Raw genomic sequence first — 18,414 nt, 5'->3', positions numbered from 1 at the left:
CAAGCAGCAAATTAGCAGAAAGAAACCAGAATAACTTTGATTGATCCATGAAGCATATGGCTTATACTTGTGGTATTTTCTCTTCTCTCAGAGATACACAGTTACTCTGGAAACAGAAGGGGAAACACACTTGTGAATTCTGAGAAAGACCTTCAAGACACACCCTTGGCATAATCAACAGTTCCCAAAAGCATATCTAGTGATCTGGAAAACACTGTGGAAAGAGAGGGAATGACCTGTTTCCAACTAAGGGCTGTAGCTTAGACTGAATTCCAGTATTTTTTTCCTGGGAAGGAACTCTTTTTACAAGAACTATTGTTCATTAAGCCATCATTCATCATCTCCCCCACTCTCCAGCCCTTACAGACTGAATAGTTTTACCTAGTTGCATTAACAACTTAGGGTGCATCTATTTTATTTCCAACATACCCAAATGATTAAGCTGAGGAAAGGAAAAGAAGTTAGCAGCACCAAACAGTTCATATGCAAGATTTCAGAGCAACTGACTTCTTTTTTGTGTGTGTGTGTCACAGCTTTGTCATGTTTCAGACACACCTATGGATACAACACAAGAAGCAGCAACCTTTGGAAGCTTTTGATCACACACAGTAGGCAAAAGGAGCAGTTAACTATCAGTTTCCTTGGATCTTTAATGTATGTAAATAGAACAAATTCATTGACTTGTTTTTTTCAGAAGAAAGTGGAATACTTGTTTTCATTCATTATTTATAAATATAACTTATATCTTAATTATTTCATTAATGGACTAGAGTGGTACTGAAAAAAACCCCAGCATTGGAAAACTAAAGGCTCTTGCAGTTTGAGATTCTCTCTAAAGGAACAGAAGGAATCTCATAGAATTTTTTTCCCCACTTTCACAGCTATCTGTTTCCAAGCTCAAAGTAATTTACATTCTCTTTCTTTGCCAAAAGCATAAACCAAAACATCTTGAAAATCTCTGACACTAACACCTCTCACATGCTATATTAAATTCTGAAGACAGTGGGCTAGAACCTCAGCCGAACTGGCATATGTCCTTTCAGCTCAGAATGAAACAGCCTTGTGTATGAGTTTGTGCAAGAATTTCTCAAAACTATGCTGATTTTTCTTACAGCATTAAGAAAAAATCATCTAAGAGCTACTTTGATTTTTCAAGGTTATCTTTGAAAGTTAATCCTTGAAGAAGGGCAGCATGAGAGAACACATAAGGATGCGCTATTCAGTAAGACTAAAATTTAAAATGACAAGAAACAGTACAAACTGGAGCTGCAGTATTTCTGATTTCCACTCTACTAGCTAAGTTGTTCAGATATGTTAAAGAACTGTAGCCTTCTTGGTCTTTTGAAGCAACAGTGATGCTTCTGTGTATTGCATTATATTAACCAAGAGTCTCGTATTCTGAATACATTAAAAAATAGCCTTTTGTCTTGTTCCTCTGATTTAGTTGTGGTGTTTTTCATGATCAATATGAAAAAAAGTGTGATCATTAAACTTCAGATGGATTCAACGCTACAACCTTTCCAGTTTTAAAAGTTCACATCCCAATCAGCTCACCCTTCAAGGAAGGAAGCCAACTGCTCAGATGTGCAATATAGAGACTGTTTCATTTTAAATTAGGATATCTAATAAGTGACATGATAAATACAGGTACAATTTAAAAAACATCTAGAATCAATCAGATCCTGTATGTTTGTCCTTCCTCTTCTCTGCATATTAGACATCAAGTTGAGAAACACAGGTTATACTTACAAACTACTGCCTGAATAAAATAATAGAGTTCAGGTCTTTATATAGACATACGGAACAGAATCAGTTCTATTACTGTATCAATTCAGACTCATTATTATATCTGACTACTGCATTTTCACTGTTTGTAAATATAACACATTTGTTTCCCAAAGGGATTACAAGTCTTCAGCTCAGATTTGTTTCTGACCAATTTCTACAACCTCTATTTCTCCTTAGTTTTGGCTTTGAGTTTATATATAATCAAAGTGACTATCGTCTTCGTTTGAATGTCATGACTCTTAAATATGCATACACACATATGTATTCTATTCGTTATTAATTGAAGAACTGTTAAAGAGGTCTGCATGTTATTTCTATCCTTCCAGTATGCTGCCCTCATCAAAAAAGAAGAGCACAAGCAGTATACATCCCCAGAATCTCATCAGATCAAGAAAGCACAGTTTCTATGGCAACCTAATCTTGATCTATATGTGAGCCTTCATTATCTGGTTTCTACTGAGTCTATTATCATTACTGCTGTATAGCAAACGTTGTGATCACTCATTTGGTTTCAGCTGTTTGTTAACGACAATGTAAGTTTTATTTGACAGAAGACGTTAAACAATCCATTGATCTCAGTCCCTTATTTAGTACTATAAAATCAATGCAATATTCCTTTTTTAAAGACTATCGAGTCTCTCTCTGTACTATTTTCTCTATGGCAGTTACTGAAGAAAAAAAAAGGGTGGCAAGGAATTAAATCAGCCTTTACCAGTGGCAGACACATCAGTAGGATTGCTGTCTAGAGAAGTAATTGGAGACTGCTCGCCCGTCTTTCCTCCAGTTTCCATCTATGAAAGACAAGCAAAAGTCATGTAATACCATTTCTAAAGCAGATCACAAGCCAAACTAGAAATACACATTAACGTAAATGAGAGGGAGAGGAAGGAAGACTCGGGGAGAAATAGGGCTGGATAGATCAAAACAGCCCTAGGAGGAAATGGAATGCATAGGAAGGTTGGGAGGTGAGAAGTAATGCTGTTCAATAAAGTTAGATCAGGGCCTTATCAAAACCTTAGTTTTGAGAGATAAGCACAGTCTCTCTAGGCAACCTGTTTCCATGTTTATATCTCAAACAGGAAAGAAAAATGGGCAAGAATTTTAAGTACAAATGTAAGAACAACTGAGAATCATCTGCCTTGACTATGTGTTTGATATGGAGCATTTATTCTTTCTTGTTCAAAGACAATACTTTGTTTAGTTTTAAAATTGCAATAAATTGAGTTCTATTTTTTTTTTTAATTGAAATAATAGTTTTTAAATCTTACTTCTTATGGTCAACATTATTAGCTCACACTAATAGTGAGCTGTATGAATTAAACCAATTGTTGCTTAGCCGAAAGAAAGGGGATAAGCTCCATATTCTTCTAGGACTCTGATTTTTAAGTAAAAAATCACAGAGGAAGTGTAACTTGTGAGCTTGTATTGTACTCACATATATGAAGTGATCAGAGAGTACTTTATCTCTGAAATACATAACTATATATACACCTAATTCTGAAACTTTACTCCTTCAAAGTGAGGAGAACTTTGCACCTAAGAACACAGTTGATGCTTATTTTATTTGATTTGTTTTCTTACTATAAGTCAACTAATACTCTTAATCCTCTCATCAGCCTGTTTTACTCTACTGTTACACAACATGTTTTCTGGAAAAGTCTTGATGACTGCCAGGAAAAAGAGCCAGTCATTTTCTTACTAGAATGGAAACTGAATTAAAATAACCCTATACTGAAATTCCAATGAAATTAGGAAAAACAACCATTTACTCACTTTATACTAAGAGAAGTAGTAAGTATACTCACAGCATTTGGAATGAACGTTGAAACAAGCTTCCCATTAGGAGATGCAAGAGAGCTAAGTACTGCAGCCTGCTGGTCTCCATATGCTATAGATGACGTTAAAAGGCTGGAAGGACGTTGCAGACTCTCTGAATAACTGGGAGTATTTTTTTGTCTAATAAAAGCTATCTCCCAAAAACTTTCAGACCTAAAATTAAAATCGAAAAAGTTTCAACGTATTTTGTACTGTCCTGTTGGTAAGATTCTACATTACTCTTGCAAAAATCATGTTTTCCCATACACCATTTGTGATTTTATTGACTTATTATTCTAAAAGGAGGTTCTTTTCCTCATCGTCAAAAAGGCAAATACTGTGGGCTTGGATTTTGTTTTTTCTTTTGAAAGGAATGAAAGTATCATAATAATACAAGTCTAAAAGATGCATTTGTGTCTTTTTCTAGGAAATAATATTGAGATTGAACATTTTAAAAATTTAATATCCCTTGCATTTCCTCTAAGTACACATAAGAAGATATTTCACATAAATCTGATCATAAATGTCATATAATAACCATTTTGGAGGGTTACGAGTTACCTCATCTTTGTTCTGTTGATTATACTTTTTGCCTCTTCATAGGAGACACCAATCATTGACTCCTTGTTTATGGATACAAGTTGATCTCCAGGCTTCAATCGTCCATCCTAACATAACAAATAAAAAAGCAAACCCACAACACTTATATTAACTGCTAACACTATAGAAAGAACTGTACAATCACAGCACTTTAACTTATTCCTCTGGATCGGTGAAGACAAGAAATATCAAGAACAGCTATATGTTTTGCCTGCCAATCTTCCAGAAATAAACAGATCAAATGATCATTTAATCACCGTGATAGCAGTCATTAGAAAAGCTTCATCAGACAGACTGGATCTCAGATATTGTGTAAAGAAGAAATCTGGACCCAGAGACATATTTCTGTTAAACAAACCAACCACAGATAGTAATTTTTCCAGCAAGGAGTACTAACTCATCTGACTACAGGAAGGTTCTTTACTAATTCATTCACTTGTGAGCTGGATTAATTTGTATTTCAAAACCAAATGTTGTTGGCTATACATGGGACTCTTCAGGCACTGACTAGCCATATTCATCTTGATGAGAAAACCAGATTAGTCTATTAGAAATTCACCAGTCAAAAATGCAATAGAAACAATATTAACTTTGTTCTTCTGCTAAATTCATTGCAAACATTTTACAAGACAGGAACATATCACATTTCTCTCTTGGAGACTGTAAGACAAGACTTCAAACACGAGGCTAGATTTCTCACTATGATAAAGCTTTCTTTACTTACATTTTAAAAGAGGCGCCAATAACTTAACTGAAAATTCACGTAAATCACCTATGGTTACAGAGTTAGTTAGGAAATTTGCCTAATATAATAAATTACATATAACATGTCTGTGTTCTTCAGCTTCTAAAGAAATTAATCATAGAATCAATCTGACCATATGATACAAACTGTGCACAGAAGATAATACATACGAAATAAGTAAAATACTTTTCCAAGACCACTATAACTTTACATATTTAATATCCACACACCAGGATCTCAGCTGTGTTATTTCAAACCTATGATAGCGCTTTACTAAATTTTTTTCTGTCACTTAGTGTTTTGGTTTTGATTAAAGAAAATTTAGATCTTTTATTGCACTTGCATCCAGCCTATTAAAATATATCCATTTCAATGCTGCCCTCATGTGGCACACATTTAAAATATGCCTGCTACTTGCGTCTCTCAAACAGGATAACCTGGATTGGGAAATTACCTCTACTCCTGCTAATATTAGAACCTACTGTAAATTAGTGTCTCGGTCAGATTATGCGTGATAGGCTTTAAATTATATGTTTACAATGAGAAAAAATGTTTTGGAAGCCATAACAAAATAGGAGAAAATAAAAGAAGAATGATTGCCAGACTAAAAGTCTGAAGAAACTGCTTTTTTTCCTTCCACCTTGGCATTTTAGGATTAACCTTCATCTAAAAAATGCAGTCACAAATAGTTATAGACTCCTGGGGCAAAACTCATTGCCTGTGAAATTAACTCACACCTTCTTGCTTGGCAAGAGGCAAAACCTGGTTATCTGCACATCAAATAACCATAACAACTCAGGATGGAAAAGGAGACACTTGGATAAACAGTTGTATGTACTTGAAACAAACAACTATTTGTTTATCAAAACTGACAAGCCCTCTTGATTTACATACTGCATTTGTCATAAATGAAAAGTAATGAGAACTGATTCATACATTTTATTAGTCTGTCCTATTTTTTTCTGATTTGCCTACAGAAAGCTTTCCAACTGCAAGGATCCAGCTAAACCAAGTCTAAGGGAAAAGTGATTTTTTGAATACCAAAAACCAAAAGAAGAGATGCAATCTGTAGCTTTGTCCCATCCTTGCTGATTTACTTTGCATCACGCAACCTCCTACAGAGGTTGGTTTCTCACTTTTTCCTATGTAAACTGAGGAACAAGATCTTTGTTTGCCTCAAACGAACTCATGAATAATTTTCATGGCCATGTAACCATGATACGGTTGCAATGAGACAATTGTGTTTAAAGAGAAAGCAAGGAGCAACACAAATTTTGTATTTAAAATATATCTGTATACATAAAAACCATTGAAGTAGGTACTAAATGAAGGCAAAAATACAGGTGACTGAAGGGGAGTGAGGGGGAAAAAAGGTCTTTACCTTATGACAATCGCCACCAGGGATAATTTCTTGAATATATACCAAAGGCCCTTCATTTCTGTTAATTCCCCCTACTATATTCAAACCTAGGCTTGTTCCCTTGCAAATGGAGATCATCTGAAATGCACTATTGCTACAAAGAGAAAGAAAAGTAGAATTACTTCACAGAACCATACACTCAATAAAGACTCAAGTGATGTAGTATCTTTATCTTATTGATTTCACAAATATGTATTACAGCAACAAATACAAATAGTGGACATAATCTCAATGTTCAAACATTACACTGCCTATTCACTACAAAATCAACAACTTCAGGCATAACTTCTGGCAATTACAGAAAGAATTGATACATTATTTTACAAGGCTAAAAGCTCATCTCTACTCTATATATCCAAAGCTTACGGGAGTACCTGGGTGCACACACACCAGAAGAATTAATCCATTAGAAGTCAAAAATAAACCTGATTAATCTACTTCTAGAGCAATAAATGAGAATAATAATTTATGAAAACTGAAATTTTGCAGTACCAATAGTATTACAAGTCACAGGATTTAATAAGTAAAATTGAATACTTAGTGCTCAACCCAAACTTTTCCTGACCAGCCAAATACAACATTTTCTACAGCTCACGCAGGAGAGTTACAGTCAGTTTTGGAAATTACTTTGCAAGCTTTGAGAATGGTGCTGGACCAGAATTATTTCTGCTGCTGGTGGTGACATTATCCTTCGGATGCAACTGAGGGCTCTGTGACCTTGAGGATGACCCAGAAGAAGGGCTGTCATTAGATTTTGCTTAAAAAAAAAAAAAAAAGAGAAATAATGAAAAAAGAAATAAAGCACACATTTGGGAAAAAGAACAAAATTTCAACTCATGTAAGGAAGCTCAGTAGGACTATTTTTGTGTTAGGAAACACAAACTATATCAGACAACCAAGAGACAGCTTAAGTCTAAACAGCTAAAGAATTGTGAATCACCCAGGGCTCCAGGGATAACAGTTTAAACTATAGCAACTGATGGGTTTTTCAAACTGGGCGTAAAAGCAATTAAATAAATCTCAAATGACTTTTCCAAAGAACAATCACTCATGCTATATACATATATGTTGAAAGACATGCTATTTAAAGGCATCCTAATTAGGTATTATTAGGAATTTATAGTTTTCTAGCTCAAATTTTTATTAGTACTTTGAAATCTACAAATACCAAATACTTTTCACACTGTTCATTAATTAAACTTCTTGAAAGTAGGTGGTAGTATATCTATTTTAAGACTTGAGGAAACTGACACATAAACCCCACAAGGTGCATGTTTAGAGTACAAACTATATGTTAAAGTCTAAATAAACATGTGTGTTTTGCCTGATTTTCAGTAATTTCCTTCAACATATCCTCCTCCAAATGAAATGAGTTTTAAGTGCAGGTTTCTACTCCACCAAAGCAGCACCACTGTCCTACAGGATTATGTCAGGTTAGGAAGCAATCGCTCACCAGATGATAGTTGTGTTGGAGAACTTCTGGCCGAGTTGATGTCACTGTGAGAGCCGTACTTATCCATCAGGTCAAGAAATTCTTTCCTGTGGCAAAAAAAGATTCTCTTCATTAGGATTTGGTGTTAAGTTTAAACACACCCTTTGAAACCTGCTACTGTTTCTATTGTTACCCTTCCTCAGAGAAGGCAGCTCAACCTCAGCTGAAAGAGGAAAGCCCTGTCAAACATTCAGAACGGGCAAGAAAATGTCGGTGTAATACAGAAGGATAAGGGTCGGATAGCAATAGACTGTGAACAAAATGGACTACCGGTAGAAAAGCTCAGTTATTACCTTTCTTTAGCCCAGATTTCAAAACTATAAAAACTTCTAGTTCAAGCCAACAACAGATAAGACAACAGTGGTATTACTTAGGTCCAAAACAAGTTATTACTATTAGAATCAGGTAATATACATATAGCATCCGAATATGTTTAAAGAATGCTTTTAGTTTAACTATACTGAACAAGAACCCAGCAGAGGCTGGCAAACAAAGATGTGGCACCTCAGAAAAAGAGAATAGGAAAAAATATTTATTAGTTATTCAAGAATGTGTAAAATAGATGCAAATTCTTAACTTCTATTTAGCCGTCTCAGAAATATGCAGTCTGAGGTAGATATCATTACATATTAAATACTGTGTGTGCTTGGGCTTTGCTTATCTTTTTCATTATGAAACCTGTTTTTAAATTCTCAACTGATGAAATAAAGGGCAATTCTTGGACAGAGACACTGCTGAAAAAATAGTAATTAATAAAGAACAAAGGAGAAGTTCTTTGCAGAAACCAATCATATTGTAACAAACTGGCAAAACAGTGGCAAAGATGTGCATCCTGTACCACATGCATTAAAGAGAAAACAAAACCTCTTGATTAATCTGGGTGCAGCCTAATTTAAAAGAGTTCATAATCTGAGCTATGATTACCTCAGTGATAATAGATTAGGAAAAAAAGAGATAATAAAGAATGATGGGAGACAGAAACATCAGCAAATTAATATTGCAGAATTAGAGAGAGAACATAAATTAACATAATTCCCAAGTAATTCCAGTGACCACAGAAGGTTGCTGATATCTGCTGGATGCATTAAAGACAAAAGTTATTAAACTAATGCCAGAGGCAGGGAATACCCATAAACACAGCTGAGTGTAAATCAAATAAGTTTTTAGCACAGGAATGTGCAGTCACAAGAAATTAATCCACAGGTGTCTAAGTGAGGACTGCGTGTGGTGTCATATTCTGCACAGGCCATTGGGCATACATCAGAACAGGAAAAGGACTGAGGGATTTTAATTATTCAAGGACTTTGGAGGAACTAGGTCACTATGCTTGAGATAAAAGCAGATTAAGAGTGGACCTCACATATATCTAGGCAGTCTGAAATAAAAGGAGAGGTCAGAGGTTAGAGAGTGATTTAAATGTCTGGCAAATACAAAATATACAAGCGCAGAAAGAGGAAGCTTAAATCAGGCAAAAGGCTAAAGGAATTTAGAGAAAATTCCTTTATGGAGAGATTACTCTGTAAATGGAACATCCCAGGAAAGTCAAATAACAGCAGATACTCTTGCAATGATTACCAAATGTAGTTACGTAACAGCCATCTCCTCCAGAGATTTGAGGGGATAGAGACCTGGATCCTGCCATTTCCGATGATTCTCTGCTAATATTGCTTCATATGCTTAACTTTACAGGGCAAGGTTACAGCAATATTTAACACAAATGTCCTTACGTTGGACTATCTGCTGCACTGAACAGTTTAACCTACTTATCCAAACTAATTCAAAGGCTCATGAAAGACTGAAAAGCAAACTTCTGGGGTGAAATAATGCCTAAATCTGCCTTTTTTTCAGGAGGCAAGACCTGCTTAAATCACGCAGCCTTGTAGCACTGTAGGTCTAATGGATTCCTCGATTCTTTGTGAGAAGTATCAATAAAAATTATCACAGCAAATGATTTTTAATGGCATTAGCTGGTAACATAACATTTCAATCCTCCTCATTAAACTGAAATTGGCCTGAGCTTGCTACTTTAATTGATGCAAATGGTCTCAGAATGAATTGGTATCAAATGCTATACACAGAAAAATGTGACATGTGGTGCAATTTTGTGATTAAACTAATCTGAAAGAAAAACACATGCAAGCTTAAAATACATTCCCCCAACCTTAGATACAGCTTTGGCTTTCGTTAGTTTTGAGGTTAAAGCAATGTTTTATTTTCTCTTACTTTGCTTCTTCATCTCTAGCAACTAGCAGAGACATGTGGTTAGATGCTGATGCTGTTCGCAAGATGTCAACAGCCCTAGAAAGGGGGGAAAAACAGCCAAATAAATACACCAGGGTGCTGGCAAGAAGTACATGGTGAGTAATGCTAAAAGAGCAGAAGAATGGATAAACTGTTAGTGTAGTTATCATTTTCGCTGCCAGATACAAAGAAAAATGCCTGCCAGCAGCATAGCCCAAATTAAGCATTGGAGAACTGTGGTGAGTCTGTGCCAGGAATAAACTGGGATTGCCCTCTCCTTCCCTTTTGTTCCCATCTCTCCTTGGTCCATCCTACTGTCTTCCAGGAATTCCTTCAGGATTAACAGCCTGCACCAGAGGAGAACTTCTGCTCAGGTACTTTTGTCAGCAATATATACTGTAATTTCTCTTTGAATTTTTTATCTATGTCTTCAGCCAAGCTGTGCTGATCCCTGGTGATCCAGCTACAAAAACCACCCAACAGATTTTTCTAAACAGTTTCTCCTTCACTGCTAACAATGACACTTGTTTGCTGCATCATTCGCATTCACCAGTATCGAACCAACAGATAGTTATAAAAATATTTTAACAGCTTAATATATTCTAATGCTATTTTCACATACATGCTATATCTACCTCATTATGAAACTAGCTTCTTCTGTCATTATAAAAGCTTATGAAGTCCTGTCTCTTCTCCATGACAGTTTTGCTGAATCAGATTTACAGGATAAACTAATTGCCAGTTGAACTCCAAGGAACTCCGTGTGCTCTACGAAATCAGTGGTCAACAATGGCAAAAAAAATCCGCATATAATATTCCAAGCTCCAAAAAACATTTAATAATCAGAACAAACATACCTTTCATTGGTTACTCCCATTAAGTTCTCTCCATTGACATCCAAAATCAGATCACCAGTGAGCAAACGGCCTTGTAATGAAATCAACAGTAATGCATGAATCAATAGGAAAATGGTGAACATATTATAGCACAGTAATAAAACAGGGACTTTCTTTTCAATTTTATGTGACCTAATGCAATAAACAATGTCACATGTACTTTACAATGTACAACCGTATTACTTATAGCAGATCAGGTTTTGATCCTAATTAATCTAAGTTACTGTGATAAGACTAATAACTATCAATCATTTGTACTAACTACAGAATAGCCACTGAAAATGAATGTTATTTAGCTCTTTGTATTATTTACACATAGTAACTATTTGTGGAACTAGAATTTATATTTCACTGCTTAACGTACATCTAAGTTACCACATATGGATGCATTAACATTTTATACATCCATAAAGACATCTACAAGATTTTTTTAGAACCAATTCTAATTTTTACTTTCTGCAAATCACAAGTTTAAGAACTATTACTTTTGAAGTAGATTTAGATTATTTTAAATGATCACTCCGCATAAGGCCAGACGGAATCTCGAAACACCCATATACAGACCTAGGACAGAAGTATGTTCTATATTAGTAACTTTATTACTGCAAACTCTGCCTAGTATAATTTCTTCTTTCCACACTGAACATCTTAACCACCATTAAAAAAATAAATAAATAAGCAGAACTTATAAAAAAATACTAGTTCTATAAACCAGTTTTATAAAAGAAAAACTACTCTTATCCCTTAGGAATTAAAAGGCCAGAATCTCAATGCTCATTTCGCAGCGCTGAGATTGCCAATTGCTTTCACACCAGCCAACTCTAGATCTGAACACATTTTCAAGAATTGACAGTATTGAAATCTTTTCCCATGAAGGGCCCAAATTTTGTTTCTCCATTTTAAAGTAAGCCACAGCATTATGAACCCTGATTAAACCATAATTTAAATACCCTTGTCCACAAAGTAAAACGAAGACTTCTTTTGACAGCTTTTTATATGCAGCGTGCTTGTAACAAAACCTTTAAAATTACTTACTATCTACAGCAGCAACTCCTCCAGGTAGAATTCTCTTTATGAAAATCCCATAATCTTCTGCTGTTTGTGCCCGATAACCTCCAATAATTTTAACTCCTGCAGAAGAAACAAATGAAACAAGCAAGAAATCAGTTATTCCATCTACTGTGCTGAATGAATTTACAGTCAAATCCATAAAAGCCAGACAAATGAAATTTCTACTGATGACAGTGTGAACTGGAAAACCACACCAGGTGCTTTTACATTTGGTTTACTCACAATCAACAGAATGTGATTACCTAATCCATTTTGACAGTCAGAAAAAGAAATGCGGTGTACAGCTCGATTGATTCCATGAGGGCCCATAATAGTCCTAAAGAATAAAATAAAAACCATTAAATCTCTCTGTGCCACCCCTTCCCCAGTGAAAATCAAGTTCCTCATAGCAAATATAAGATGGCAAGGTAAAATGAAGTATATGTATTCCTCTTCCCCCAAAGCATTTCCGGCTGAATTATGAATTCCACTTTCTTTATCATAAAAGGAATATAATTACATAGAAACAAAACCCCACAACCTGGATCAGCTTTGCCTTTGGGCAAAAAACCCATATCATAACGTCTTAGATCAGGTAATGAATATTAAAACAAAACCACAGTGAGGACAGTGTATACAAAAATGTTTTCTAAGATATCTAACATACAATTCTGTGATGAAATTGTCTAAAGGCAGACAAGTATTTTGGAGGTGGTTGATAATGCTGAAGAATTAAGGAAGAATTAAAGAGTTTTGAAACCTACACTTACAGTTCCATCAGAGACATGATCAGCATACTGCTCTGAGATAGCAAAGAGTTAAGATTTCCTATAAATTCAGGCTACTCATTACCTTTTTTTATTTTAATTTAGTTGAATTATTATTAAAAAATCCAATTGTATGTTTTATCCAGCTCCTTTGTCCTCTCATGGTACCATTTTTTGGAGAAGACTCACCCGATCCCTTCTAGAAAAAAGCAGAAGCACCACTTGGGTTTTTCCGCTTTGACCTACATATTGGTCTATATTAGGTAGTGAGTTGCATTTTCTAGAGCATGACGTTGAAGTGAAATGGAACAACTGGAAATCATCAGCAGAGGGAAAAGAAGATCAAAGTGGAGGACATAGTGACCCAAATCCTCCCATGTTACCAAATCCAGCACACAGCCTGAACTCCATGCCTGAAACTGGGGATTTCCGCAAACCCAGAGTACATGCCATTAAACAGTGCCATGCCAGAGGGAAAAGACAATTCCAGAAGGTCCAAATGTTCCTAAATTCTAGCACCAAGCAAGAGATCCAGCTTCTAAAGAACACACATAATTCTTTTTGGCTTTGTATAAGAAAACTGGATGAGCTTTTTATTAAGGGATAAGCACTTGCTCTGAAAAGCAGTAATTTGTTCTACTACCTTAAACTCCCAAGTATTTGCAAAATTAGTCCTTGCTTTAGGAAGTCTGGCCATAAGAACAGACCTAATAATTCATCTTTAGAAACATAGAAACAGGAAGCTTGTGCTTCAAACACCAACCTTCACTGCAGCATTTCTTGAAGTGTTTGTTTCACAGGCTAAAAAGAAACCCAGTTAGTGTATTTAGGCACTGACAAGACTGCACATGACCTTGCCCCTATGTGACAGACATAAGGCATGCTTTCTACGGCTAAAAGTAAATCAAACTGCTTTTACTTAATCACAATCTGAAAGAAATAAATCCTTAAATCTGCTAGTTCTCTAACAGAACTTTGTTGATACGATTACTTCTACAACAACAGAGTATTTTGAATTACGACTTAGTACCGTCACTTCAATTATTCCATGAATTTAAACTGTTTTGAAGCTAACAGATAACATATCAGTCATGTTCTTTACGGGCCTGTCCTGATTTGTATCCATCTTTGAAAACTTTAACAAGGTACCCTGATCTTTAAAATAAATAGACAATTATTCTGTTTTTTTCTATCTTGCCTTTTGCTGCTTCTGTTCTGTTCCTTGCTCTGCTGTGCTCTCAGCAGTTCTCTCATAGCAGCTTTTATTAAACCAAAGCAAAGCCAAATGTTATTTCAACCTCACACTGAAGTTTACTTCAGTAAAGCCTTAAAAGATCAAATCTCAGACTTTAAAGTTCAGAGTTCACCAGAAATCACAGAACCTATTTATATTCTACCATATAACATGATGGTTAAATATGATCTAATCTAGGCACAGAACACTTAGTAAGAAAGGATGTACGTTTCTAGAAGTAACAGGCAATACTTTCAAAAGATACATCCTAACTAACATAAAATGGATTCTGACAAAGAGGATACAGAGAAAATACAAACTACTAATTCACAATGGAGAGGAGTAAGGTATCTCTGAAACAGTGAAATTGTCATGATTTTGCCACTTACAATTAGAAACAACTAACACTTTAACCAGACACCTTTACAAAGCATTCATGTGTTTATGCTCTAAAGATTAAATCCCTCCAATACACATGGTTTAAAATCACTTTATAACATAAAAGTAAAGACAAGGATCTCCAAGTGCCCAAATCTGTTTAGTGTATCGCATCTTGCTGACTTCTGGTGTTAGTTTTTAATCCTATATAATTTAAGAGATGGATCTTCAAATTAAACAATCAGATGTCACTGCTCATTCCTCGAGAAGCTGTGCAAAACCACTTGTAAGCAAGGGTTTAGCACACAGAGAGAATGTGAGGCATCACATGAAATAAACAAGCAAGACTCCACAAAATTTAACTGTAACACTAAAAAATACTGAACTCAAGGCTCTGACAGAAGTCCAGGAATGCTAATAGACCGGGTTAGTATAATTTTGCGTAGATGGTCTAGTAAAGGAAATTAAAATTAAACCTTTTATACTTTTTTCTATTAGTTTTTAGCAGCATACACAAGGAAGTTCACAGCTTTATGTTTTATATCTTCTAGAGACTTACCAGAACATACAGCTCTGCATATTCTTGTAATCTGTATTTCTGAAAACTTATTATTCATTCTTGTGCACAAACAAAATATCTATCTGGTTTATCAATGGAAGAATAATATCCTTCCCTAACAAAATAAGTACTACTTGACACACAAAAATCGAAATTATAAACTCCGTCTGCTAATGAAAAGCTGAGAAAATCTACAGCTTTTAAATTATCTTTACTTTACTTTCCCCAATTACAGACTAGAAAAATGCTGTCAGAACACGATAGTTAAGCATACCAGTATAAGAGAGAAAGACCATCAAAACGCTCTGGTTCATCTTCATCTCCTGGTGAGAGCAAGGACATTCTTCAGCACAGCAGCAAAGGCAGTGACAAAGCAACCAAAATACACCCGAGGTTTCCAATCCAGCCGGATAAAGGGTGCATGCAGGACAATTTCTGCTACTAAAGAAAACCCCAAACAGACAGAGCTCCAGACGAGTGTCTCTGCCTACTTAATCTGCTCTGAAACCCTCTGCGTCACATGGACTAATTCATCTATCAAGGTAATGTTTACTTTTTCTCTCTTTAAAATAGAAATGTATAGCAACTTTAGAGACTGATAAATGCAAAGGAGAGAAAATTGACCTGCATTTGGTACAGCTGTGATTATGGAGTCTGTATCTAGCAGCTGAAAGCAACTGCAATAATTAAAGCAAACTTATTTTCTCATGTGCTTCCAATAGTTCATTTAGACACTCCCTCCAAACAAGGTCAAAAGCAGTAACTCTTGACCTTTCTAAAGCAATCTTCCTAGCAGACTGGATTATGTACATCCACACACAAAAGGGAAAGCCAGCAAAGCAGACAGACTGAAAGCATTAATGAAACAAATGCCATCATGCTATTACTTTACATTCTCAATCACAGCATTGACTTGTGTTGTGCTTTAGTTCGGTTTTTAGTAGTTCAATATACAACAGTCAAAAGATAGCACAGAACTTTCGTATTTTCTCTAGAAATGAAAGCTGATACATGGTTTGTTTTTTTTTTTTTTGTGAAATCAAATAAAAATGGTGAATTTATATCATTACACTGAGAATAATCCAGGTGAAAAAGTAAAATATATACCACTGTTCCCAGAGGTAAGACTCTCTTCTGATCCTAGGCTGGGTCTTGCAGAGATATGAGTATCTTCAGAAGTTCTGAGCACTTGACATCAACTGGGTTAACTGCTATTTCCTTCCATGCTTGCCCTAGAAGATGCGCTCCCATTACTCCCCCTCTTTCAAAGATCTTACAAAGATTGCAGTCTAAAAAGAAAACCAAATATTCTGTCTTCACCGAGGCCTTTGTTTCAGTAGAAAGGGAGTAACCCTGTGATGAGACAGCATCTGTCAATGTCTGGAGCTGCACAGCAGGACAGCTCAGCTATGCTAGGAATGCACATGCTGAGCTCATGCACCTTCTTCTGTTTTAAAGTTATAGCGACTGTGGGTTCGCTCCGAAGAAGGATCTTTTTGCTTGTAGTTGATGTGCCGTATAGTGTTCAAATATACAGAGGCCAGTCCACTCTGTATGCCCAAAGTAAAGAACTGTAAAGTGACCCACCACAGGTGAAGGAGCAGAACAGTGGTGGAAACGGGGAGCATGAAGCACCCTCCCTAGTTCCCAAAATGCGAAGAGCTCCACAAGCTCCCTTTGGATTGCTCACATCCATCCAGTGAAGAAAACCTGGCCCTTCATAGTCTTTTCTCCATCAGTTTAACACTGCTGGCATCACAGCCCGATGAAAGAAAAGCCACTGATATTCTAAGCATCGCATCAATTAAATGTGCTCTGGGCCAGGTTACAGAACACAAAATACCAATCGCCTTTCTCCAACAAAATTGTATTGGCACCAGAGGAATTCAGTCAGTGGTATCAGAATGAGGAACATTTGTCAAAACAAATCACTCAGACCAATACAACTTCTTCCCAGAGATGTGTTTTCTACAATAGAAACACACCCACCACCCACCTCCCATTAAAAGTACAGCTCCAGGCTATGCTTTTCTGTTACTAAACAGCAAAAAATTAGTTTTATTAGACCAGACATGACAAACTTCCAAACAATTTAATCACGTATAAAGTACTATTAAGCTTATTGCTCACAGCCCTTTTTATTAGGGTTATTATCAGTAATACATCACTTGTTCAAACAACTGCTCCTCCATCCCTTCTTCAATGTAAATGATGCATCCTAAACTCACCCCCAAAGCTTCAGTCCCTCTTTACCTGACACGACTGCTGCTGTGCTGCCTTTGGTGTTTCTAAAGGTCTCATATAGAAAAATGGTATCATTGCTTCTCTTGCAAGTTCTCTGCCTTTCAAGAACATACTCCGGGGAACACAAATTACCTCTTACTTCCAGAAAGATCTAGGAATACTGTAACAACTTAATACTCCATAAAATCTGGTATCAGTAAGCAAGACTAAATTTTCAAGAGACATCTTTTGTTATTTTATGCAGCAAACAAATTAGGATCTGTTTTCAAATAGCCAGTAACTATTCTATTCTGGCAACGCTATTATGACTCGCCTTTCCCAAAGGAAGTTTTGTAATGCTTTAGCAACTGAGACAGATTATAGGAGAATTTACCACATGACAGAAAGATCTGCAGAATCTTCAAAGCCACGATTCACAAGATCTTTGTGTTATAAATATAGCAAAATATATACAAAAATCCTGTACAAGTCAATCATGCAACTGTAGCCTTTCAGGTTTACTAACCCTAAATGGGTTACAGTACTAAGGACCACAGCCAAGAGAATGCTGTATCATACAGTGTGAGCAAACACTGCTGATCTATCCAAAACCACCAATTATGCAAAATACATTTTGCTGATTAGGTCATAAAGATAAAAAGAAAACACGTCATTATATGACAATTGGCAAACATGAAAAAAGACTTGAGCAACATTGTAATTGCGGGAAAGCATGAATGGTTCGGGGCTAACCCCTTGTGTAGAGAAGAAAGGTATTATTTAAAGTTTAGGTAAACCTCAATCAACATATAACCAAACGCATTCTTGAAGCATTGTGCATTGATGCTGTCTCCCAGAAAATAAACAGGTACAGAAAATTATAGTGTTCCATCACTATGTAGCTGAAGTGCAGTTATATGCACCTTTCACGCATCTCTTCTGCCTTTGGAATTCAGTGATCTAGTAACTATTCATATAACGCACCTTCCACATGAGCGTGGCAAACCACAGCTGTTTTGTAAATATATCTTGGTATCACATGCCCTGCGTTTCCACAGAGTATTTGCTTCCAGTAAAAATCAAATGGACTTCTCAATATTTTGTAGATTTGTTTTAAAAAAAACCCCAAGTTATTTACGAGGTGGCATAATTCGAAATCTATGCTGAATTGTTTGACAAAGCTTTTGAACACCATTTGCTGGATTC

At 35.9% G+C, this 18,414-nt stretch overlaps 1 protein-coding gene across 7 annotated transcripts in view; it reads right to left on the bottom strand.

The window, feature by feature from the left end:
• The window catches only part of STXBP4 (syntaxin binding protein 4), a 70,436-nt gene that overhangs the window by 49,340 nt on the left and 2,682 nt on the right, over positions 1-18,414 (bottom strand). For 3 of the 7 annotated variants that reach the window (XM_030506111.1, XM_030506113.1, XM_030506114.1), the window contains exons 3-12: positions 12,311-12,384; positions 12,033-12,128; positions 10,959-11,028; positions 10,084-10,158; positions 7,822-7,907; positions 6,996-7,125; positions 6,330-6,462; positions 4,165-4,271; positions 3,594-3,777; positions 2,501-2,579 (exon numbers count right to left, since the gene is read on the bottom strand). In XM_030506111.1, coding sequence (XP_030361971.1) covers positions 2,501-2,579; positions 3,594-3,777; positions 4,165-4,271; positions 6,330-6,462; positions 6,996-7,125; positions 7,822-7,907; positions 10,084-10,158; positions 10,959-11,028; positions 12,033-12,128; positions 12,311-12,384 — 1,034 coding nt within the window. Of the gene's footprint in view, positions 1-2,500; positions 2,580-3,593; positions 3,778-4,164; positions 4,272-6,329; positions 6,463-6,995; positions 7,126-7,821; positions 7,908-10,083; positions 10,159-10,958; positions 11,029-12,032; positions 12,129-12,310; positions 12,385-13,521; positions 13,552-15,259; positions 15,421-16,092; positions 16,393-18,414 lie in introns of those variants that run through there. The other 4 variants (XM_030506112.1, XM_030506117.1, XM_030506115.1 and 1 more) reach the window with 3 other exon arrangements.

This window comes from Strigops habroptila, chromosome 14, assembly GCF_004027225.2.
Source record: "Strigops habroptila isolate Jane chromosome 14, bStrHab1.2.pri, whole genome shotgun sequence".
In the NCBI taxonomy this organism is placed as follows: Eukaryota; Metazoa; Chordata; class Aves; order Psittaciformes; family Psittacidae; genus Strigops; species Strigops habroptila.
The sequence above is the reverse complement of the archived record's forward strand: the minus strand, read 5'-3'. Positions and strand labels throughout refer to the sequence as shown.